The sequence below is a fragment of the Oncorhynchus masou genome, chromosome 5, assembly GCF_036934945.1.
Source record: "Oncorhynchus masou masou isolate Uvic2021 chromosome 5, UVic_Omas_1.1, whole genome shotgun sequence".
NCBI classification, from domain to species: Eukaryota; Metazoa; Chordata; class Actinopteri; order Salmoniformes; family Salmonidae; genus Oncorhynchus; species Oncorhynchus masou.
Genome location: NC_088216.1, coordinates 42,020,815 through 42,046,699, shown reverse-complemented (window position 1 = coordinate 42,046,699; position 25,885 = coordinate 42,020,815). Strand labels below are relative to the sequence as shown.

General features: G+C 41.1%; 2 protein-coding genes across 2 annotated transcripts; both read right to left on the bottom strand.

Moving 5' to 3' along the window:
- Positions 1–18: 18 nt before the first annotated feature.
- On the bottom strand, positions 19–7,797 carry LOC135539606 (twist-related protein 2-like). Its single transcript, XM_064965583.1, has 2 exons — positions 6,478–7,797; positions 19–1,330 (listed from the first exon to the last, which is right to left on the bottom strand). Exon 1 carries the CDS (start codon positions 7,450–7,452, stop codon positions 6,847–6,849), a length of 606 nt encoding a protein of 201 aa, XP_064821655.1. The 5' UTR covers positions 7,453–7,797; the 3' UTR covers positions 19–1,330; positions 6,478–6,846.
- A 9,992-nt stretch (positions 7,798–17,789) lies between these two features.
- On the bottom strand, positions 17,790–23,135 carry LOC135539604 (heme transporter hrg1-A-like). Its single transcript, XM_064965582.1, has 3 exons — positions 22,878–23,135; positions 20,154–20,321; positions 17,790–19,677 (listed from the first exon to the last, which is right to left on the bottom strand). Exons 1-3 carry the CDS (start codon positions 23,005–23,007, stop codon positions 19,541–19,543), a joined length of 435 nt encoding a protein of 144 aa, XP_064821654.1. The 5' UTR covers positions 23,008–23,135; the 3' UTR covers positions 17,790–19,540.
- Positions 23,136–25,885: the final 2,750 nt, after the last annotated feature.

Here is a 25,885-nt window from a genome sequence, read left to right as displayed (position 1 = left end):
AAAATGGCCTTTTTCCAGACTATTTCAGTGGTATTTTATTAAAACAGTATTTATTATTATTTTCCACAGGAGCTCATGTAATGAAAAGCTGGAGACAAAAAAAAAATCTAAGAGAACCACAGCTGAGCATTAGGATGAAAAAATATTGACAAACTACATTTTCTGGCGACAGTATATCAGATAACATTGCCGTGACCTAACAATACCCAGTAGCACAAAATCTGAATTTATCAAATGTTTTTAAAAAGTACATGGCACTGTTTTCCATTCTTAATACATTTACTGATAGGGTATTGCAGTAAGTACAATGCACAATCTTAATGAGAAATCCTGAGGAATTACTTAACTTACAATATTCAAATTATATTTTCCTCTCGTCTTGCATTTAAAACTACTAGACCGTCACTTGCACAAAGTACAACAAAATGTTATCTGTTACTCTTTATGTAATGTACTATTTCACTGTTGTTTTGCATATTACGTTTTTCATACTTAAATCCTACAGACAAGTAACAATATATCAGAAAGACATTAGTGGAATCTATCCACTATGTCTATGTCTAATCTATCCATAATCTGTGCATGCTACAAAACTGTGTGCATAACTCATGTATTACAGGTTGCCTGCATAGATTATTGCTTAATTACTCTAATATAAAGTCATTATAATGTAATATGCATATGCACATGCTAAATCCATTCGCTGTGAAGGGAAATAATGCAACACAGAGAAAAACATGTACAAGGCAACAGAAATCAAGCCGATTAGTTTATACAACTGCTGAAAATGTGCGTCAGGCTTCTTTGGCTTTTCCTACCTATACGTTTGAGGTTGAAAAGCCTAAAGCTTATAAGCATCTTTGCTGTAAACATTCGTTGGGCTGGGACCACCAGCTATCGATTACTCTGGCATCCTTATGACGATCATCACTGCAATTATCACGATCATAAGTCATCTCAGTGGTCAAAGAATCTTCCTCTTTTAAAGGGTCTTTTGAAGTGGCATAAAGGGACAGGGACAGGCCGATGCGTTGGACGTTTTTAACGTACAGAAAGTTCATCATGTGACCCTTAAGTATCCTCCTCACTTCAGTTACGAAGTTTGTCACATACTGTATGTTGGCATTATCATACTGTCTGTCAGGCTGCAAAAGGAGAGTCGACTGGATATCTGTCCTTAAACCGAAGCATGTGTCCGGTCCAATGCCCATGTCTGTGGGGCAGGGCTTCCAAAGAAGGGGAGATAAGGGTATAGCGGGGGGAACTACTGGTTCGACAGGAACAGACCTTTCAAAGAGAGGGAGATGAGTCCATCCATTTGGAGTCCTTCCTAAAAAAAAGAGAAAGAAAAATAGACTGCGTCAAACAACAGTTTTTATCTTGGTTTTAGCGTTTTATACCTCATATCTCAGCCTAATTCAACCACACAACCTGATGCAAAAAGCTTATTTTTAAAAGAAACTGACATGGATGTGTACATTTTGTCGGTATAGGAAAATAATATCTGAGAGCGAAAATCCGCAGAGAAGTCGTTAATGTGTCGTGCGTGCAAGTCGTTGTCCCAAACAAACACATAAACCGGCAAACAAAGCGAATTCTTCTCACATAGTGTAAAAAAAGCCAACATCGCTAAACTTCTGCTATTTCTCTTGTTTAACAAGCAAATATTCCATCTGGAGTGTTCCCAATTGTCTGTAATTACAGTGTTTCTTTTCATGCTGAGAGAGAAAGATAAGAGAGAGGAAGAGAGAAAGGGAAGAGGGACAAAGACAAGAGAGAGAAAGAAAGCTGTCCAGTAAGCATGTGTGTTTGTGGGTGTCCTCTGTGCTTACGTCCTAATGCACTAATTGCCAGGAATGACTTGTTTTCTCGGTATACCAAATGGGGGTACGCTACAGCAGCAAATAACAAGTTGTGTGATCTTAGCGTCACTTTGAACAAAAGTACAGTAGATCCCATTCTTCTGCCTGCATTTGGGCAGAGTAACAATAGCTATCCTGTCGAGCCTCCTTGGCATTTGTTTATCTCCCTTTCTCCCAAAATGAAAAGTTAAGTGCGGCTGACTTACAAAGTAGCAACTGATGCAGTTTTAGGCACAAACATGCACACACACTTTGCATAGGAGCATTTTAGTCTTCCTACGCCGCATTGACCTCATCTGCAACGCCTCTAAGGCAGAGGCCTACTCATGTTAAACCTGTGTGTACAACAACTTAAAAGGGATAGTTTGGTGATATTGCATCATTTAGATATGTGTTTCCTATCTAAATATGCAATTTCGCTGAGCTATACCTTTAACACATGGATGATGTATATTGTTTTGTTGCCTATTGCCTGACATGGACTGTAACACTGTATTGATAATAGATTGAGAGCTATATATATACATGACCAATATCTTAACATGGCCTAATGTGTCTACACACTCCCACTTGGTTTGTGCTCTGCTCCTGCATACGTGTCAAACCCAAAGTGTATAACTCAGGGGCGCACTACGTACACTACATACGCACTACAGCTGTTGGAACAGCCCAGCCCATGCACACACATCCATCCATCCACACAGCACCTGCTCTAGCATCAGCTCAAAGTTCAAACCCCTAAAAATAAAGATGAGTATCAGAAGCCCACAACTCTTGGAACCACCGGCCTGTTTGCAAGGCTCTGAAGCTCTTAAAAAAGGCAGATGTGCCGCAGAGGACCTATAACAGCTGGCTTGAGATCAGATCCAACGTGAAAATGGAAACCCCAAAACACATGCACATGTTACTTTGGACTGGTCCAAGATCAGTCCAAAGGAACTGCAACCAACTCAAACACATGCAGAGCCAGAGGTTCTGGCAGAGGGAAGAACAGTGACAGCCCTTTAATTGGAGGATAAACAGAGTGGAGCACTGCTTGTTGTTGCCAGGTTAAACACAGCAGTCTATTCTAAATCACAGCTACACACACACACACACACACACACACACACACACACACACACACACACACACACACACACACACACACACACACACACACACACACACACACACACACAGTAAAACACAGATCCACATGTTTACACACATCTACACACATGCATACAGCCAGTAACGGCATTTCCGCTTAAATACACACCAAAAGCTACACACACATGCAACCAACAACACGCACTTCCTCATAAAACAGCCACACAAATTCACCCAAGATGCACCACTCACATAAACACACAGCTTATCCGAACACTTGTTGCACACAAAAAAACATGCTTCGTGCACACACTAGGAGCATACTGTGAACGTACACAAATACGCACACGCACGTTTCGTTTAGGAAGGAATTTCTGTTTTTTTTCCCACTTTATTCTTCTTTGTCCCCGATATGTTAAAAGCAGAATCAATTACAACCATTTTAGGTCTTCCTTATACTGACACTTTCCATTTCAGTTGTCCATTTCAGTTCATTTATCTGTCCACAGGTGAGTGGATAATGTTAGAATGCAGAACAGTAGGTAATGACTATGCTTCTCTTCAAGGACATTCTCATCCACGTGTCGGGTTCGGGGTTCCAACCACAGTGGTTGAACTCTCAAAGTCTGGCGTTTGAGGCCGTTGAGGATTTTATAGTAATGTAAGGGGAACACCTGGAGACTGCACATGGACCAGAAGTCCTCACAAGGATAGTAAAACAAGGACAATTCTGAAAAGTGGGGACATTTCGCTGGTCCCCACAAGGAAAACGACTATTTTAGGGTTAGGGGTTAGGGTTACAATTAAGGTTAGGGTTATAATTAAGGTTAGGGTTATAATTAAGGTTAGGGTTAGGAGTTAGGGCACTAATACACAACTGATTCAAATAATGAACTCATCATCAAGCTTGGATTACTTGAATCAGCTGTGTAGTGTGAGGGCAACAACCAAAGCATGCACCCCTTGGGGTCCCCAGGACCAAGTTTGGGAAACGCTGGGTTAGGGTTAGGATTAGGGTTAGGGGTTATATTTAGGGTTCTTGCTCTAAAGCTTTGCCTTTCCTGAGCTGCTCTCCCTTGACAGCCTAGTCTAGGTTTGCATGAGTTTGGTTTTTGACGGATTACCAACAGTTTGGCTTCTGATGGATTACCCCTGCTCTCTGCACCGCATCATCCTTTCTTTGGCTCGTCATTCTTTCCTACCTCTCCCTTTTCATCCTGTCTTCCTGGTTATCTGATAGGCTTTTCAGTTAGCCCACACTCATCTTTTATCTTTTAATTAACGCTTATCTTGTAGCTTCTTATCTCCGTTCAGAAGAGTGAGTGTCCGCCAATTCCGCAAAGTTTACTTTGTGATTTTTCAAGGGACTGAGAGGAAAGGCAGATAACAAAGTCAGATAATATCGAAGAAATGGCATGCACTCACGCACATGTATGTATACACACACACACACACACACACACACACACACACACAGACATGCACATGTAAACACACAAGTACACACATACCAGTGTATAGGCTACACACAGTGATACACAAAACTCCACGTAAACAAGCACACGCGCACACACACACACACACACACACACACATACACACACACACACCATATATACATTGGCTCACGCGCACACACACCATCAAACTCTCCCTTGGCACATACACCTTCCTAATGCCTCACAACTGTTTCCAATCTAAAGGTTCCTGCTTGTCTGGGACCCGGCAGGGCCTGATTGCACGACACTGGATACAAGATCCTGGAGGAGAAAGGGCAAGGCTGCAGGGGAGAAAAGGAGAGAGAGAGAGGGACGGAGATCTGCTTTTTCTCTTTCCTTCCCTTTCCCTCTCTTTATTTCGCCTGATATACCTGTGCAGGATCCCGGTTTCTGTTTCCTCTAGTCTGCCTGAGGTACGTTAGATAAGGCTCTGGATAAAAATACTTAAAAAGTACAACAATTTTGTTAAGACTGAGTCCATGGTAAAAAAAAAAAATGAACACATTCAACGATCATTGATGTACTTAACAATTTTTCGTTGTTGAAAATGTGATATGATATTATATATATATATATATATATATATATATATATATTTGCGCAATTAAGGTGTTATATTGTCACTATAACAATAATTTGATTTTCAGCTAGTGGGCTACTGGTATTTATTATGTAAAACAGAAAATTATAGTCAGCCATTATCTTTAAGAGTACACCGAGACAGATAGCTAAATATTTATGTCAAAAGTGTAAAATTATTCAGTGTTATGCTAATCTGTTACATAGCACAGTAACAATTTTCATTAAAATGCTTTTTTCATGAAATACGACATTTCGTAGCAACAATATTTGTGTAACTGAAATATTATTGTTTTAATGTTTAGCCAATTTGATTGATAATACATTCTATGATAAAAGGAGACAATCATTATACTATAATTACTGTATATAAATCATTTGATATTTGATCATTTGATAAAATTGTTTTTTTAAATGTTTGTCATCTTGTCAAAATTGTCAAACTGCACACCATATGTTGAAATAAAAATTAGAACGCAGATGTAATATTGTATATTGTATTTATGATCCCACATTACTAGGTGTTATAATTTGTCATTTAGACTAGTATACAAATACTCTTATTTCCTCATTTGTCATTTTGTTTGAACTATGTTGTTAATTTGTATGATGTTAAAAAAATATATACATTTTTTAAAAGTTATACAATAGTTACCAACATACAGAGATGTGCATGCACTCACGCACAACTGCAGTGGACATGTGACATTTATCAAATACATTTACCCACTGATCGATTAGGATTAGGCTGTACCTTTTTACCTATTGCGCACATTTTGCCATATTAAATTAAAAACAACATGCACTATTTCCTATTCATTCCCACTTACCATTTAATGTAACTAAACTTGAATCAAAACAAATAAAAACAGCCTTCCTTAGAGGAAGATGCAAATCAATACCTGAACATTACAGAAAACTCGCTCTTCTAAACATGCTGGAGTCGGAAATCCTCATTTGTTTGGCAATGTTTACTAAGGTCAGCTTGCTAACGATCCTGCATTGTGAATCACCCCAAGGGCCACTTGGTTGGTTAGATGGAATTAGAAAAGGCATATTTACATTACTTCGATGCACAAATATGTCAGATGTGTCCACTTTTCTAACCGGTGTATTAAATGATAACACATGCTCTCATCATTGTTGTCATTCATGTTCATTAAAAAAAACTGTCAAAGTCAAGGTATAACCTCATGGTAAATCTGAAGAAAAAATAAATAATAATAACAGAGCACAGATTCAACGATGCTCCTGCCAAGGTTTTAACAATATACTTAAGATACTTTTGGGAAACCACAGACCTGGCTGTTTGGCCATATGTGACACTGTGTGTGTGTGTGTGTGTGTGTGTGTGTGTGTGTGTGTGTGTGTGTGTGTGTGTGTGTGTGTGTGTGTGTGTGTGTGTGTGTGTGTGTGTGTGTGTGTGTGTGTGTTTTTATACATACCTGCAAGGGTGCACCGTAGACGCTTGTGGAGTTAGGGGCTACATTGTCAGGGGGCATTTGAGGCGGAAGGGGAGGGGCAAGGTCGAATGGTGAACGGGTATGGTGGGAGTGATGGGGCAGTGGATAGGTGAGTGACACATTGGGACAGAATGGGTAAAAAGGTTAGGAAGTGAACAGTGACTCTGGGTTGTGGTTAGAAGGAGGGGCAGAGATAATGGCTTAAAGGAGGACAGAGATGGTGGCTTTAGGGGTTACATCGATAGTGGGTTAGGGGTTACAAGAGGGGGCAGAGATAGTGGCTTAGGTGGAGGACAGAGATAGTGGGGTTAGGACAGAACAGGACGGGTAGAGCAGGACAGATAGGGGACACTAGTGGCTGGCTGACATGGCCCAGGCGCCCTCCATCCTCCAGACGGAAAAGGCATAGCTGAGCCGTTCGTGGGCCAAGTAGTTGCAGCTGGCCAGCTTGGCATCCATCTCATCACTCTGCAGTACCTGGTAGAGGAAGTCGATGTAGCGCGACGCTAGCTTCAGGATCTGAATCTTGCTCAGCTTGTCCGATGGCAGCGTGGGAATGATCTTACGCAGCGAGGCGAAGGCGTCGTTCAGCGACTGCGTACGCTGGCGCTCGCGCACGTTGGCGATCACTCGCTGCGTGTGCAGGTCCTCAAAGGGCTCGCCGCCCGAACCTAAGCCGAGGCCGCTGGAGCCCAGCGAGGAAGGGGCCACACACACCACCGCCATAGGGGAGTTCTGTTGCTTCTTCTGCCGCTTGGGCCCCGACGGAACCAGGCTGTTGGGGCTCCCGCTGACAATGGCCCTCTCCTCGGCCCGACCCAGATTGTCTTTCTTGTGGTACGGCACCCGCTTTCGGCCCCCTGTTTGCCCGCTCTTCTTGGAGCCCCTCTCCAGCTCCTCCTCGCTGGCCCCCAGCCCCCCCTCGGGGGAGTTGGCGCAGGACACCTCCTCTCGCATCACCTCCTCCCTCTTAGGACCACCGTCCTTCTTCCCCTTCCGAGGCAGGGTGGTTTTTGTACTTTATTTCTCTCTTTCTCTGTCTTTTCTCTTCTTCAGATAGCCGTGTGGGACAACCGTTATCCCAGGAAGTTCTGATAGAGAGTCAAAGGCCTAGAAGTCTTCTTCCTCCAGTGAAACCAAGAAGAATGAGGCCGATACACTTCACGTTTCTAATCTGCAATCTGTTGAAGATCCATAGGTTTTGGCTTTACTCCCAGTCAAAACTTCTGTCTCTCCCTGTGTCTCTGCTGAATTCCTCACCTACAGTTTCCCATCTCCTCAACCTGCATGCAGAACAACAACAAACCATCTGCTTTGCTGGGCTAACTCCTGTCCCTTTATACTCGCCCGCATACTCTGGGCCTGCGGGCAGCTGCGATTGGACAGCACCGGCTTCTTTGGGTGTGGTTTGGAAGCAGGAAGTGAGCTTGAGGTTGGTGGATGGCTTAAAAGGGGGTAAGTAGCCTTCTCAGCCAATTGCGAGAGGCCTTGTTAAAAGCTGCTGAAGTTGTCCACGTCTTTATAGGTTCCAGATTTCTGCGGCTGGAGGACGCCTGGCTTTCTCCTGCACCCGCTTGTCTGTTTGTCTCTTGTCTCTCTTCTCATCAATTAATTACATGCTTTGAGACTCATAGGTCTGTGATGCACTTCAACTTCTAAGACATGAAACATTTTCTTTGTTGATTAAGGGGGACGATAAAAGCCATTGTGTTAGTACTGCATGAATATGCTGACATGTGAATGCTTTGGTATGTGAAGATTAAGTCGATGTAATACCTAAAACTAAGTTTACACTGAAAACATTTGATGCATGATATCTCAAGGACCACAGTTTTCTATATAAAGATATAGGATTAAGTGTTTATTATTTATTAAGTGTGTCAAAGTGATCTCCCTAATATGTGTGTGCCATAGTTAATATCTATCACACGATACTATAAAAACACATCCCTCGAGCCAAGGGTCACTCCTCAGTGCCAGTCGGGGAAAATAACATGTGGATTAATATCTTTAGACGGATTTTCACAAACAGTGATCTTGCGTTTCTGTTTACAAAAATACCTAAATAGACATTTCACCAAGACAGCTCACACAAGCTTAAAAAGACACCACTGTGATTATTATTTGAAAAGTCCTGAACAGTCATTGTGAAAATACTGAGTGGGTGGGAGCTTGCCTCGACTGACAGCTCTTTGAAATGTCAAGCAACTTGGATGCAGTGAGCAGTCTTGCAGTAAAATCATCTCAAGCAAATGTGGTGGTACACAAAGCAACTCAAAAAACATTGAAATTGCATCAATTATACGTAGGTTTTCTTCATCTCCCATTTAGCATGTCTCTTGTGATGCGGTTCATAGCAACACTGACGGATGTGTTGACTTGACAACAGCGTTTGAGTTTTGAAAGTCCCTTCCCCCCTTTGTTCCATGCTGTCTAAAGACCTAGCTAGCCTGTAACTATCTAACACCAGACACAGAAGAAAGCTCAAACATTTAAGTATCTTTGCCATCGATGAATAGGGTCAATTTGTATTATATTTGTTGACTCCCTTACAGTCACATTTTGGCATGAGTAGAGTAGCTATTTAGCTATTTAAACCGCGCCCCTCTGCAAACACGCCTTCGCCGATGTTGGTTTCAAGGCGGTACTTATTTGAATTAGGTAAGATAATTTAATGTTAACATTGGCGTATTAAAATGAGAGTTAAGGTGATGTCACCTTGTCACCTTAATTGTGAATCCAAGTGTTTGACATGGGGGAGGAGACCAGTAACTTTATGATCAAACTTTATCAATGTAGAAGCAAGTAATTTTTCATACTTTGGTCTTCATACTTTATTCTGGTTTCCTTCAAGTATTATCCAATTTCATTAAACATGATTTTGCCTGTTCATGACCTTTAAACCTTAATACCATACTGCCACAGAGAATTTACATTTTCTCGGTATAAAAATAGAAAATATGCCACACAACCTAGTAAATCAAAAGTACATTAAGATCAGTCAATATATGAATTTCTAAATAACTTTTCAAAACAGACAGGTAAATCTACCGTATTAATGTTCCCATCATTATCCCATAGAAATAGAATAACTAGAATGGGTGTCTCCATTTAAATCATTCGATCGCCATGTATTATCCACTGCAAACACTATATGGGAGAGATGTAGCCATGGGGATGGCCCAGCTCTGACCCTGTATAAGCTCTGACCCTGTGACCACTAAGGTGAGAGGGCTGCTAATTATGCCATCCATGCCCTCTGGCGGAGTAGACACATGTTCTCTCTCCACACCAGTAACCCAGGGGAACACACATCTGGGCTTGCAGGGCCACACCACAAGGAACAACACACACACTCATACAAATGCACGTAGAAACGCACGCACACACACATAGAATTGTCAATATGTCAAGGATATATATCTACTGAAACTAAAACAAATAGGATGACTATTTTCTGTATACTGCTTTTTCTTTGAAGGGGTGGGGGGTGTCAGGTAGCCTAGTGGTTAAGGCATTGGGCCAGTAACCGAAAGGTTGCTGGATTGAATCCCAAAGCTGACAAGGTAAAAATCTGTCGTTCTGCCGCTGAACAAAGCAGTTAACCCACTGTTCCCCAGTAGGCCGTCATTCGAAAATAAGAATGTGTTCTTAACGGACTTGCCTAGTTAATAAAGAAAGGTGAAATATATATTTTTTTTTAAATTACATAATATGACAATAATATGCATTAAAACCAACTGTTGCATAGGTTTACCGTTTCATGCATGACAGTGTTGTTACACATCCGTAAAGGTGCAATCCTTAAGATTTCCCATTTAAAATACTTTAACATTACTCTTGATTTCTGCAAGAGTCAAACTTATAAATGTGTAACATTGGCTTAGAACAGCTGTCTTATATCATAATACCAAAAGTAATTCTTACCGTGGATGAGAAATAAAGAATTACGTAACATTGTCTATAGTTACAGCTGTTGACAGCAAAAAGTGAATGAGAAAGAACCTTCCATTTCAAATCTTGACAATGAACATAGTTTGTGGATTTCAAATGTATCAGTAGACATGAATAGTTACTTCTAGTAATTTATATGAATTGTCATTTTAGGTTATGACATATGTTATATTTGTCTTATGACAGCTTTATAGCAGGACTTAAAGAAAGATAGAGAATTTGTGAGGGGGGTTTTGGAGAGGGGTTAGTGAACCCTGTGATTGCAAAGGGCACGTTTAATTTGGGCATATTGAAGAGAGCTGGGATCAACTCCACTCAACTTCCATCAACTCAGAATAGGAATTCCAGCAGCTAAGGTATCGAAGTGGAGGTAACACTGTGCTTTAGCATGTAGGTATACTGCATTATGCTGCAGTTAAAATGCAATGTAAGACTTGTTAAGATCATGTATATAATGTCTTATAATAATCTCATATTGATCCTGACTATATACCAGCCAATTTCAGTCTGTTGAAATGTTGACATGTAATCTGACATAGTCTTATTACAAGAGATTAGAAAGGTTTATACATGCTAATACTGCACTGTTGCCAAAGTGAATATCACATTGGAATTGTAACAGGTCTTATTTACACAACGGGCCCTTTAACATGTTTAACCAAAATTCCCATGTCAATTCCCCGGAATTAGATGTAAATTGGCTCCAACCTCCGGGTGGAGACAGTGGATTTGTGAAGAGGGACACGTAGCCCATTGTTGTGTTGGGCCGTCCAGGGCTAACCTTGGGGTTGCTTACCTTAGCAGAGCATGCCTCCATGCCACCATCATGGAAAGAATGAGCGAACGACAGCCTAACAGGAACAGCATGGGAACGCGCACCCCTCGCGCAGAACAGAGGGGAAAAGAAAGAGAGGGACAGAGAATGGGAGAGGAATAAAGGAAGGGAAAAGAGAGAAGAAAGAAAGGAGGGGAAGAGAAAAAAGAAAGGCCAGTCCAAACAGAACCAGATGCAGGAGTGTGGAGGGCCGTTTGATCTCCGTCCTCATTGGCTGATTGATGTTGCACATTTCATTTCCTTGTCAGAGTCTCTACATAATGTTTCACTAAACACTCCGGCCCGTTTCTCTTTTGACTTTTATTTTCGGGGGGTAATAACGAACCTCTCCTGTAGGTGCAAATAGACTGCACCATATCAAAGGGATATACAGTGGGGTCTGAAATTATTGACACCATTGATAAAGATGAGCAATAATGACTGCATAAAACAAATAATTAAAATACTGAGCTATAATGTATGCTCAAGAAAATTGGGAAATTATATTATTTTATACTAATACAATTACTCAGAGAAAGAGATTTTGTTTAACAAGTAATACATTTTTTTATTGACACCCCTAAATATTCTTATAAATATAGACATGCTAACCTCTCACCATTATCTATAAATAACAGGAGAGGTTAGCATGTCTTGGGGGTATGATCTTTGACCCTCTGTAATTTCTCACTCATCATTATTCACAATTCATTCAGGAATTTCTGTAATCATGGTAACATCCATATTAATGTAGAAGTGTATAGAAACATTATATTCCTATTTACAATAAAATTGACTCCAAAATACATTATTTATAATGAATTTCTATTGGACACAAAATAATCTGAAACACAACCAAAACAAAAAGCAAATTCCTCCAACAAGTTTGTAGAGTTTGTTGGCTAGTTTACTCATAATCTTTAAGGGTGTCAATAATTTTGACCGCCACCTTTAAAAAAAAAAATCTATTTATCTGAGCAATTGTGTTAACATGAAATAATATTTATTTTTTGCATACAATATACCTCAGTATAAGAAGTATTTATTTTCAAGCAATTTCGGCCCCCACTGTATATAGAGATGGCTTCGACATCAAAGAGGAGCACAGGCAATCATAATGTCCACTTTAAGTTTGGCACATATGGTTCCGTCCGAACTGATCCATAGTACTGAAATACTGTACTGAGGAATGCGTATGTTGAATGAGGACGGACTTTTGAAGTTTTTGAGCAACGAAGAAAAAAACTTTTCTTAAACCCATAATACTGTCAATTCAATTACTGCCTTCCTGTAAAGTTCTTAGAAAATTCTGAGGAGAGACAACTGATCGATGGCATGTGGACCTTCTATCATAATATGTAAGCATTGAGTAATGTAGTTCCCGTTGAAAATGAGTCCGAGAATATACTCTTCACCAAACTTCTCACCTTAAAAGTTCGCTCGCCCCATTCCCCCTACCCATCCCTCCTACCGCTACTGCTCCATCCCTCCTCTGGAGCCCATGGGACACAAGCAGACATCTGGGACCCATTTCCCCCTGTAGAGCAGGACATCCTGTGGGGTATCGACTTAGAGGGGGTGGGTGGAGAGTGAGGGTGCATGGCGGTGAAGGACGGGGGTGGTGAACAGAGGAGGAACGGTGATGTATATAGATATAGACTATAAGTAGTGATGAGGGGTTGAGGGCTTTGAAGCTGGGAGAGAGGCAGGTCTGGGGCACTTTTATTCACTTCAACAGCCAGCAAAATAGATTTTTCCTCCACTTTTCTTTTTGATGGCTAATGAAATGAAATCAATGTATTCTTATGGCAAATCTGGTCCTTTGAAAACACACACACACACACACACAGTTTGTCGCTGTGCCGCATGTGTGTGTGTGTGGACAGAGCAAGGCAGCACCAACAAAAAAAAATCCTGCTTTAAAAGCGGGGTTTTTTCTCCACTTCTTTGTGATAACCTGTGTTATTACAGTTTGCCGGAGACTTATCTCTCTATATTAGGCTATAATTTATAAAAATATTTAGCACTTAAGCTTCCCTTAAATGTCCCTGCTTTCATGTTTAATTTAGCCAATATCCTGCGCTGGCTCTGATTACAGTGTTTAAGTCCCAGGTCCATCCATGGCACATTACAAACAGTCCCAGCGGAGTTCACAGCCAAGCATAACTATATAGAGCACGTTAGGCTAGGCTAGCATAGCTCACTCCAAATCACAGCCAAGCAGAACTATGTAGTGAACGCTAGCCTTAGCTAGATTAGCATTGCTAACTCCTTTCACACTTGTCACAAAATGACCGTAGACTGAACAAGTGCCCTATCACTAGTTGACGCACAGCACATTAAGCCAGCTAGCGTTGCCCATTGGTATTAATATGCAGAAAATCTAGATTTAGAACAAGGTTTACTCAGGTTTCTATCTTGACGGTGTGACAAAACAAGTGCTGGGCCCTTGTAAGAAATGTCCCGTCATCTGATAGATGGGAATGTCTCTGGATGGTCCATCCAACTGAGGTAACCTTAGATCACAGACATTACAGTGGAGGGGGTGATTGGATAGTGATCTATTGCTACCCCTCAAGGAGTCGGAATGCATTGATGAGTGAGTGGGTGGATCACACTGCACCAACTGGGCATGAGGAGAATTCATTTCAATCCGAACACATCGAACGCATTAGAGTAAACCCAGAAGATGTCTCTGACCAGGCCCTGTGTATCACCATTCGTAGAACAGAGCAATTGCATTAGAAATATCAACATGACTCTGTAGCTAGCTTCAAAGCGTAATACTTTTAAAGTCAAATCAATCCCCCTTTTCCATTAGATTAGATTACCTTACGAAAGTTATGTTCGGGCTACGTGTTCTGGTACTGGTTCTCCCTATGAAGCCACTTCAAACGCCTGCCCCTGCCATGGCATATCCCTTTGTGCTCAGAACGGCAAAAAAACGTGTCTCCTAAAATGTTTCAGATGCAAGGTTCTGTGGTCCATGGGCGAAGCAGCACAGAAAACAAAAGAGTCGGAGAGGCAAACATTGATTGAACCTGAAGGTCGGCCATCCTACTGTACTGCTGCCAAGTGAAGGGGTTAATCACCTGATGTTACTTATAAAGAAAGGGGGAAGAGAGAGAGAGATGGTTTGCAGTAAAAGAGAGGAAGAAGAAAGAGAGTGGGGAAAAGGGAAAAGAAGCCAAAGGTCCAGAGACATATGTTTCAGTTTGTAAATAAAACAGTAAATTGCAATGGATATTGCTTAAATATCTGTGGGCTTTGTACTGCATTTTGCGGAAGTTCCTCGGAAATCATTCCGAAACTGCCTTCTCCAAAATGCCAAAGCGCCTTTTTAATGTCAAAGCAGCCATCTGGTTCTCTACTAAATCAAGATGTTCGCTTTTCATTCACGTATTTTTTTTTTTTTGTACTTTCTTTTTTATAAATACTCATGAACCAAAGTATGTTTGGGGCTGAATGGGTATTTTCCTAATAGCTGTTTTTTGCTGTATGCAAAGTACAACAATGGATATCGATGTCATACAGATGTAGGCTTACTTTAAATACAGATAAACTTCAAAATGTGTTCACCTTATATAGAACGCAGTATATACTGTACTTATGGTATCATGTGGATATGGCCTTATAAATGCTATACGACCTCCTATATACATGTTACCATGTGATGAAGTTGTAAGAACAAGAACAGGTAAAGCCTACTGTGACTGTCCCATCTGAACTGTACTATAACGAAGAGTTAATCACTTAACTTTATGCATAGGTCATATGCAGCCCATCAATATTTTAGGTGCAATTGCTGTTTGGCATTTACCAATATATTTTAAGTATGTCTGGCAAAATGAATATATCATTTGAATATATAAAATCAAAAAATATCAAATATCAGATTATTAAAAATGATTTTAATACATTTGATTAAGGTGTGTAGTGTGAAAAGATACGCAAAGGTTTTACTTTTACCTTTATTACTTTCCAACAGGAAATTTGAAATATTCCTGCATTTTTCAAGTTTCCTTTTCTTTTTTCAATTTCATTATTTCTGCCAGTTAAGTCTTAGATGACTTCCTTCCTTGATTTTGCTGGAAAGGAGTCCCCCCCCCCTGTCCTTCCCTTTACATACCACACAAAGACACACACATTTTACTGCATACAGTATAAACTTAATAGGACGGTCTTTTGGTCCAACCCCTACAACTTGTTCAATGGAAAGTAATGAGGATTGTTTTTCAGTGTCTTAATGTAAAATGTTATAACAAGCAAGATAAAAAAATAAAAATAAATGTTGCTATGGCTACTTAACCACAACATTGCAATTACCTTTATACAACGTGACTCTGAGGGCTTGCAACCAAACCAATGTAATGCAATAAATATATAAGTACCAACAAGAATGCTGTTAAAACAAAAGAGTAGAATGAGGGAAGTAGGATGAGGGCAGCAAAACGGTCTCATATAAAGGATCAAAGTTGGAAGATAATTAATTAAATAATTGGTCGAGCTCTGTGCTAGCTTCACTCACACTGCTATCCTATTATGGTAATGTCATGTTTAAAAAAAACTATATTAAAAAAGCTATTGGCAATCTATCAGCATTTGCATCTGTTGCGTCAATCACCTCAACAGAGGTAACCAACATGTAATTTACATATTTTTTCATATGAACTTCAAAGTCCCTTTTATCATACACATGTCTAAACCAAATCATACACCAAAACTCCTTGCATCCTCCCAACTCCCCTTTGAGGGGGCAAAATAAAAATGTGGATGGATTTGAATAATTGCCTAACTTCAAAGCGCAGGTTATTGCCCGAGCGTTTACTGTTGCCTGCAGTGCTATAGGGTGTTTTCTTTTATAATGTGGGCTGAGTGAGTTGGAAAATGGCTGCCTCCTTCTCAGTGTAAATCCCACTCTCATACTGAGGTATGTTTCTACACGGCTGACCTGGCTAAATAAAAACAACAATGTTTCCTTCCCTCAAAATAAAAACACACGGGGCTCCCCAGACACTCTAACCCTCGTCCCCTCATAGAATCCATCTGAGAAACATTACCATGGTAACTGTACTACAACCACAAAAATACACACAGGTGCTAAATTTGGGTTTTGTAGGTGGCAGAAGTAAATACATTTTTATTAGACCATAATATGAGTGACACTTTACTTTTACTTTAGCACTGGGTAACAGCCTGCAGGTATATACCATCATGCAGGTATAATGCTTTATAACTTGTTAGAACCATGTATTAGCCTTGATAATGTCATTTAATACGGTTTGTCCATGAGAAGTCCTATAATGCATCTGATTTACACTAAATATACAAAGGAATGTGGACACCCCTTCAAATTAATGGGTTCGGCTATTTCAGCCACACCCGTTGCTGACAGGTGTATAAAATTGAGCACAGAGCCTTGCAATCTCCATAGACTATCATTGGCAGTAGAATGGCCTTACTGAAGAGCTCGGTGACTATAAACGTGGCACCGTCATAGGATGCCATCTTTCCAACAAGTAAGTTTGTCAGATTTCTGCCCTGATAGAGCTGCCCCGCTCAACTGTAAGCTCTGTTATTGTGAAGTGGAAACATCTAGGAGCAACAAGGGCTCAGCAGTGAAGTGAAGTGGTAGGCCACACAAGCTCACAGAACGGGACCGCCGAGTGCTGAAGCGCATAAAAATCATCTGTGCTCGGTTGCAACACTCACTACCGAGTTCCAAACTGCCATTGGAAGCAACATCAGCACAATAACTGTTCGTCGACAGCGTAATGAAATGGGTTTCAATGGCCGAGTAGCCTAACATCACCATTCACAACGCCAAGCGTCGGCTGGAGTGGTGTAAAGCTCGCCGCCATTGGACTGGAAACGCATTCTCTGGAGTGATGAATCACGCTTCACCATCTGGCAGTCCAACAGACAAATCTGGGTTTTGCGGATGCTAGGAGATCGCTACCTGCCCGAATGCATAGTGCCAACAGTAAAGTTTGGTGGAGGAGGAAAAATAGTCTGGGGCTGTTTTTTTTAATGGTTCGGGCTAGGCCCCTTTGTTCCAGTGAAAGGAAATCTTAATGCTACAGCATACAATGATATTCTAGATGATTCTGTGTTTCCAACGTTGTGTTTGTTAAGATCGGTGTGCAAGAACTTGACTGGCCTGCACAGAGCCCTGACCTCAACCCCGTCAAACACCTTCGGGATGAATGTCATGTAGTGTGTATTGTGTCCAAACATTAAGGTGATAGAACCCAATCCCCCCCCCCCTCTATTCAACCCCTTCCCTGGGTGCACCCCTGCAACCACTTCCTCCACAAATGTAGTTAAGCTAAGCCTTTCCATCAAAGCATTATGTCCACTAGTAAAACAAATTCAAAAGAACTATAAAAATCTAATTAGTCTATGGCCACTATGCCCAAGGCCTAGTACACACGCCGGTTGTACAAACGATGTACAACACAAAGTTACAACTGTTGTGTATGAATTTGTGCGAGATGTACTACACTCCCAGTGTAATGCACACGACTGTCATAAAATTATACTTTATTAATATGGCTCTCACACAGACATACCTGTACAACAGACATACATACATACATACAAGTGGATATACACAATGTCATGTTTCTTTATAGTACAATATGATACATGTGGTAGCCCACAGAGAAGCAAACAGATGTCAAGGAAAAAAAGGTAGAGCACAATCAAATTAATCTCCATAAGCAGCAGTATGATGGTGAATAACGTTTGCGAGCTAAAGCGAAGGCACAGCAATGACACAAATTCCACAAAAGGAGCTCCCTCCTTTGAGCGTTCTCCGTTCAAATAAGACAAGGCAGTTGGGTTTCCATTGGCAACTGTTGTGAAAAAAAAAGGCAGTCGTTCTAACATTCTGTGACGGTAGTGCAATCCTTCTTCATATAATCGCTTCAAAAACTATTAGTGGGGGATGTTTTGAAATAGTGTCGAACACTGACAGGTGTAACGCTATAAGACATTATACATGTCTCATTTCCAAAGCATTATAACTGTATCATAATACATAAGTGTTGAGACATGATACTCTAAATGTAGTTGCTTCAGCACATACACAGACTCCGAAGTGACAGCAGGTTTCTGTGGACTAAAAGTTCACACACCGATGTAACACAGATCAAAACAGTCATCCTAAAAATAAAAAATAAAAAGACTACTAGGATTTCCCCAAACAGGCCTGTGACGTGTCCTTCTGTTGTGTATAATGCATGTTTTATATGTGTGCAGATAAACTTTGCTCTGTTTTCTAACAACTTTCTAAATGAGTGGGATGTTTTACCAACAGCCGCAACATTTGAGCGACTGACTCCCCCTTGTGGCAAGAAAATGGAAACGAATTCTCTATCATAACCACATCAATTATATATCTTGTTAAGAATATGCTCCTAAGTATATAAGCACAGGAAGATGTACAGCAGGGTTGTTAAACTCATTCCACGAATGGCCTAGTGTCTGCAGGTTTTGGGGTTTTCCTTTCAATTAAAACAGAGGTAACCAGGTGAAAGGAGTTTTTTTTTTACTAATTAGTGGCCTTCATCAATCAAGTACAAGGGAGGAACGAAAACCCGCAGACACTAGGCCCTCCGTGGAATGAGTTTTCACACGTGATGTACACAATTAACAAGGATTACCCACAAAGTCACCAAAAAAGAAGATTCAAATCTCATAAAAAGGGAGATATTGACTCTAAAAACATGTGTCATACAAGACATACAAGAGGAGCAGACAGTGTCACATACATACACATGGGAACAGTCAAATCCATAAAAGGCATAACATAGGGATGAACTTGTGGATAGACTGGCCTAGCAGGGGTTGAGCATACCCTGTTTACAGATATAGAAAGAGAGGGGGGGGGGGGGGTCTAACTGAGAAGGTGCGGTCATGGACAGAGGTCCAGGTACTAATTCTCCCATTAACACAGACAACACACAGGTTGCGTTCCGATTCACTACCCTTCTCCCCAAAGTGTGTACTCGTTCACTCCCCCCACGTGGATTGATAAGCAAGCGATTGGTGGAAGACATCTGGTGTATGTGCAGCTACCCCACACCTTTCAGATCAACCCTCATTCAATCACTCATCCTCGTCATGACTACTTGGCTTCACCAACCCCTCAAATCTTCACTCCCTCCCTTCTCCCCTAGTTAGCACCCTCAGGTTAGGAGCCCTGCTAGTTAGTCTTCCATAGACCTCCATTGGGTGGGTGGGTGGGGGGGCTGTTCAAGCTGGCTGCCCTCATCAAAAGTCACTGAGGATGCTGACGTCGGCAAACTCCTTGCGGTAGCGGTGGGAATAGAGAGCCAGCAGGAAGGACCACTTTAGAGTCATGAAGCTCCACACGCCCGAAAGAAACAGGCTCCTCGGGTCAGTCATGGCTGGGAACCACAAGATACGACAGACATGAGACTTGCAGACTCAAGAGAAAAAGCCATGGTTGGCACACTGTTACACAATTCATTGAGTCAGGTGCTTCTCAATGAAGGTTCCTGTAGGAAAAGTGACCAAAGCTTAAGGCTCATAGCATACACAAGGGCAAGGATCTCACATTGAATAACCCCATGGAGTCATGTGATGCCAGAGCAAACTATCTCTGGCAAGCAGTCATTTTGTGTGGAAATAGATTTCATCATATGTACGTGCCCTAACAGATTAAGACATGCAATACTAAATACATCCTAATGCACAACAAGAAAAGGTACAATGGATGAAACAGAGGACGGGAAGGCGGAAGAGACGTAAGCCATTTGTGAATGAACAGAGCAAGTGAAGGGGAGAGGAGGAGAAGCAAATTAGGATGAAAGGAGGAGTGAATGAATGAATGAGAGAAGGGGGAGGTGTGTGTGAAACTCACACTCTTTGTTGGTAATGGCAAGGGAGAGGAAGGTGATGAAAGCCACCACGGCCAGCAGGGAGAAGACGACTCCGATGAAGAGGAAGAATTTGAGGCCCTTCAGCCAGGTGCGCCAGTAGTCCTGCAGGTACATGATGTGCGTGATGAGGGCCCAGAGCGCCAGCACACCTGAGGGAGAAAGACACAAGCATTTCAAACCCTACACTAAGTCAATTACTGACATGAGACAAGCACGTGTAACTATCACAAGTATTTGCACAGCATAGAATTGAACTATTTGAAAAAGCATTGGGAGGGCGAGGGGTTCTCTCAAGTCAAGAGATCCCTTTGCTTGTCTAACTACAATCTTGAGCTTTAGGTCCTGTTGGTATAGACTATGTCAGTGAGTGGCTCAGTTGGTAGAGGCATGGCTCTTGCAACGCCAGGGTTGTGGGTTCGATTCCCACGGTGGACCAGTACGAAAGAAAAAAGATAAGTATGAAAATGTATTAACTCACTACTGTAAGTTGCTCTGGATGAGAGCGTCTGCTAAATGACATGTACATTTTAGCGGTGAACAATGTAATATTTTGTTGTGTCATTGTCTCAAATCACACTGTTCTGTCACTCACTCCTCCATGTTCCTCTTTTACTGTTTCATAACCACACACCACATTTGGATCTGGACCATAGCACTAGTGTATAGCACTATCCTTCATGAATCCACTTTCACCGCATCTTACACAATATTAGGCTAAAATGGTCTTCACTAGTCGACCATGCTAGACAGGACAAAGTGGCAATGTCAAGGAGCGTATGGAAAAAGATCCCAAATCATCCCCTACTCCGACACTCATTTTGAATATGGGCCCAAAACTAATGAGTAAGTAGCCTACATAAGCTTTAGTTTTTTTCTTCAGGGTTGGTTGTTAAAACAGTGTTTGAGGTTGGAAAGTACCCGACTTGCTTCCTTTCAAGCATGGTCAGACAGTGAGTGGAGCTGAGCCACAGTTCCCCACCCTTCTACTGAAGTGTGCACTTGCACACATTCTGTCATGGCTCTTAACAATGGTTGAAATTCCCTCTAGCCAATGCTTAGGGCTAAATCAATCCAATGCTTTTAAAATTCATGACGGGAGTTTTTTGGGGAAGTGTAGAGAATCGGGATGCAGCCAAGCTAGTAAGTTCAATTGACCCTCATGAGTCATTTCTAGAGGGAATAGGCTTATTCGGCTGTGTCAATCTGCCATGCTGACCCCACTCATTTCCCCATCTCATGGTCTCTAGAATCATATGACCAACCAAGCACATGCCACGAAAAACCCTAGCAAGAATTGCACCCTTATTGATTCTCTCTGTATTGGCACAGGCATCACATGCTGTTATCACAACAAAGATATGGATTTGGCCTTGATAAGAACAGTGACAGTGCACTTTTTTATAAAGTAATTCTCATTCATGTTAAAAAATAGCAAGACATGCACTGTCAGTGAAATTGACCTACAACACTAAATATGCAAATGTAGCTACTGTTCTGTTTGCCAATGGGCCTACAGCAGAGAGGTGAGAGGAAAGTCACAGATATCAGCTTGCTGACCTAAGAGGACAAAGTTCACAGCCATAAATGCACCACTTGTTACCTAGTGCAGTGGTTCCCAAAATGTGCAGGGCGAGGGTTCCTTTTATTTTGAAGGAACTCAGTCCAGCTTTCAATTTACTCTTGAAATTTGTAACAGTAGAAAGCACAAGGCGCAATTACGAAATTAGGTAGTGCATAATCAGTTATTGCATACCTTAGAGAGATATTTATAACTTGTCAGAAATGTCCAGATCAACTAGCCCATGTCAGCTAATAATTCTCTGCACCCCATGATAAAAATATGTTCCCCAATGCTGGAAGGTGGGCCTGCATGAAAAAGTTTGGGAACCCCTGACCTAGTGGGCCATTACGTAACACATAAATAATACTTTAAAGTCACTTCATGCAAATACTAGGCCTAAGCAATTCAGTAACTTTCTAAAGTAACGTTAACGTTTTTTTTTTTTTTACATGGTTGTTAACTAGGCGTCGAGTAGATTATGTTCAGTGCGCAAGACAAGTATTACTTTATGGTAGGTTCAGGCTTCCGCTCTAGACCAGCAAATTATAATGGTGATGCTGAAAACGTCAACTGGGATGAGTAGCAGGACACGTGTGCTAAATGCATCTGGAAGATCCAGAATTCCAGGTTAACCAAACTGGTAATATAGAATGCATAAAGCTGAAAATGCGGTGGAAAGACGAAAGTAGACAGTGCTGGATATACACCTATTAATTGTTTTACTGGGTAATAAAGTTATCCTATATATAACATAGGTCTTATACTATGAATGTTACTACATTTTTTTTGCCAAAGTTGTAACGTTAGCTACCGTTTTAGAGATCATGGAGCCAGCGTGGTGTATAGCCATGTAACGTTAGCTATTCTTTGAAGTTGAACAGTCCAACATTTCTAGAATGCCTGGGGTAAAACGTTTGACTTTGGGTAGAACGTTTAGAAATTTGAAAAGACAAATTAAAGTGCGGGCTTCTGACAATTTGTCACTCTAAAATCGTGTAACAGTACTGTAAGAGATGGGTAGCCTACTGTGGCAATGTTCAGCTCATGCGAGTCCAATGGACAGGTAAATCCTTAAAATACTGCATATTACATATTAACCACAAAATAAATAATTGTTTACATTCTTGCTAATACTTGTCTTTACCTGATAATCCTCCCATTGCAGCTGTCCATGGTTGGTTGTATGCGATGTTCCACACGAGAAACGCTGAGAATCCCATAAGCATGCCAAAAGAGGCATATCCGATACTGATGTACGTCTTATTGAACCCCATTGGGGACAGGTGACACGCTACAAGTAGAATGGGGGGGGGGAACGATAACTTTAACGTTTAAAAACAAGTGTCTTATTTTGAGAAACTCACCTCTGTTCGACTCAAGCTAGCTAAACAGATTATTATAGTTCTCCTAGCAGCAGGATATTATGCTGCCAACACGATCGCGGACTGTTTCAAAATAAAAGTCCCCCTGCAAGACATGCTATTGGGAATATCTTATTTTTTGCACTCTAGTGCAGTCAATGGTGTGTATTCAAGGATGCCAAGGGAACCCAGATTTGAATAAATTATTTTATAATTGTTATTTTTTTAAATCTTTCGTCTCTGCGTTTTCATGATTTTCCATCAATTCGCAATTGGCTGAATCTCACTGGAGAAATCAATTCAATTCAAGGGCTTTATTGGCATGGGAGACATGTGTTAACATTGCCAAAGCAAGTAAGGTAGAGTCTCAATTTGGTGTTTGTCCCATTTTATGAAGTCTTGGTTGTTGAGCGGACCCCAGACCTCACAACCATAAAGGGCAATGGGCTTTATGACTGATTCAAGTATTTTTAGCCAAATCCTAATTGGTATGTTGAAATTTATGTTCCTTTTGATGGCATAGAATGCCCTTCTTGCCTTGTCTCTCAGATCGTTCACAGCTTTGTGGAAGTTACCTGTGGCTCTGATGTTTAGGCCAAGGTATGTATAGTTTTTTGTGTGCTCTAGGGCAACAGTGTCTAGATGGAATTTGTATTTGTGGTCCTGGTGACTGGACCTTTTTTGGAACACCATTATTTTGGTCTTACTGAGATTTACTGTCAGGGCCCAGGTCTGACAGAATCTGTGCATAAGATCTAGGTGCTGCTGTAGGCCCTCCTTGGTTGGTGACAGAAGCACCAGATCATCAGCAAACAGCAGACATTTGACTTCAGATTCTAGTAGGGTGAGGCCGGGTGCTGCAGACTTTTCTAGTGCCCGCGCCAGTTCGTTGATATATATGTTGAAGAGGGTGAGGCTTAAGCTGCATCCCTGTCTAACCCCACGACCCTGTGTGAAGAAATTTGTGTGTTTTTTTGCCAATTTTAACCGCACACTTGTTGTTTGTGTACATGGATTTTATGATGTCGTATGTTTTACCCCCAACACCACTTTCCATCAGTTTGTATAGCAGACCCTCATGTCAAATTGAGTCGAAGGCTTTTTTGAAATCAACAAAGCATGAGAAGACTTTGCCTTTGTTTTGGTTTGTTTGGTTGTCAATTAGGGTGTGCAGGGTGAATACATGGTCTGTTGTACGGTAATTTGGTAAAAAGCCAATTTGACATTTGCTCAGTACATTGTTTTCATTGAGGAAGTGTACGAGTCTGCTGTTAATGATAATGCAGAGGATTTTCCCAAGGTTACTGTTGACGCATATTCCACGGTAGTTATTGGGGTCAAATTTGTCTCCATTTTTGTGGATTGGGGTGATCAGTCCTTGGTTCCAAATATTGGGGAAGATGCCAGAGCTAAGGATGATGTTAAAGAGTTTTAGTATAGCCAATTGGAATTTGTTGTCTGTATATTTGATCATTTCATTGAGGATACCATCAACACCACAGGCCTTTTTGGGTTGGAGGGTTTTTATTTTGTCCTGTAACTCATTCAATGTAATTGGAGAATCCAGTGGGTTCTGGTAGTCTTTAATAGTTGATTCTAAGATCTGTATTTGATCATGTATATGTTTTTGCTCTTTATTCTTTGTTATAGAGCCAAAAAGATTGGAGAAGTGGTTTACCCATACATCTCCATTTTGGATAGATAATTCTTCGTGTTGTTGTTTGTTTAGTGTTTTCCAATTTTCCCAGAAGTGGTTAGAGTCTATGGATTCTTCAATTACATTGAGCTGATTTCTGACATGCTGTTCCTTCTTTTTCCGTAGTGTATTTCTGTATTGTTTTAGTGATTCACCATAGTGAAGGCGTAGACTCAGGTTTTCCGGGTCTCTATGTTTTTGGTTTGACAGGTTTCTCAATTTCTTTCTTAGATTTTTGCATTCTTCATTAAACCATTTGTCATTGTTGTTCATTTTCTTCGGTTTTCTATTTGAGATTTTTAGATTTGATAGGGAAGCTGAGAGGTCAAATATACTGTTAAGATTTTCTACTGCCAAGTTTACACCTTCACTATTACAGTGGAACGTTTTATCCAGGAAATTGTCTAAAAGGGATTGAATTTGTTGTTGCCTAATTGTTTTTTGGTAGGTTTCCAAACTGCATTCCTTCCATCTATAGCATTTCTTAATGTTACTCAGTTCCTTTGGCTTTGATGCCTCATGATTGAGTATTGCTCTGTTTAGGTAGACTGTGATTTTGCTGTGGTCTGATAGGGGTGTCAGTGGGCTGACTGTGAATGCTCTGAGAGACTCTGGGTTGAGGTCAGTGATAAAGTAGTCTACAGTACTACTGCCAAGAGATGAGCTATAGGTGTACCTACCATAGGAGTCCCCTCGAAGCCTACCATTGACTATGTACATACCCAGCGTGCGACAGAGCTGCAGGAGTTGTGACCCATTTTTGTTGGTTATGTTGTCATAGTTGTGCCTAGGGGGCATACGGGAGGGAATGCTGTCACCTCCAGGCAGGTGTTTGTCCCCCTGTGTGCTGAGGGTGTCAGGTTCTTGTCCGGTTCTGGTATTTAGGTCGCCACAGACTAGTACATGTCCCTGGGCCTGGAAATGATTGATTTTCCCCTCCAGGATGGAGAAGCTGTCTTCATTAAAATATGGGGATTCTAGTGGGGGGATATAGGTAGCACACAGGAGGACATTTTTCTCTGTTAGGATAATTTCCTTTTGAATTTCTAGCCAAATGTAGAATGTTCCTGTTTTGATTAATTTAATGGAGTGAGT

Excerpts from the sequence above, each read along its gene's own strand:
- LOC135539604 (XM_064965582.1), bottom strand. The coding sequence starts at position 23,007 with ATGGGGTTCAATAAGACGTACATCAGTATCGGATATGCCTCTTTTGGC. Across the intron at positions 20,322-22,877 it reads TGCAATGGGAGGATTATCAG|GTGTGCTGGCGCTCTGGGCC; the intron begins GTAAAGACAAGT and ends TTTCTCCCTCAG. Across the intron at positions 19,678-20,153 it reads TGCCATTACCAACAAAGAGT|CCATGACTGACCCGAGGAGC; the intron begins GTGAGTTTCACA and ends TGTGGTTCCCAG.
- LOC135539606 (XM_064965583.1), bottom strand. The coding sequence starts at position 7,452 with ATGCGAGAGGAGGTGTCCTGCGCCAACTCCCCCGAGGGGGGGCTGGGG.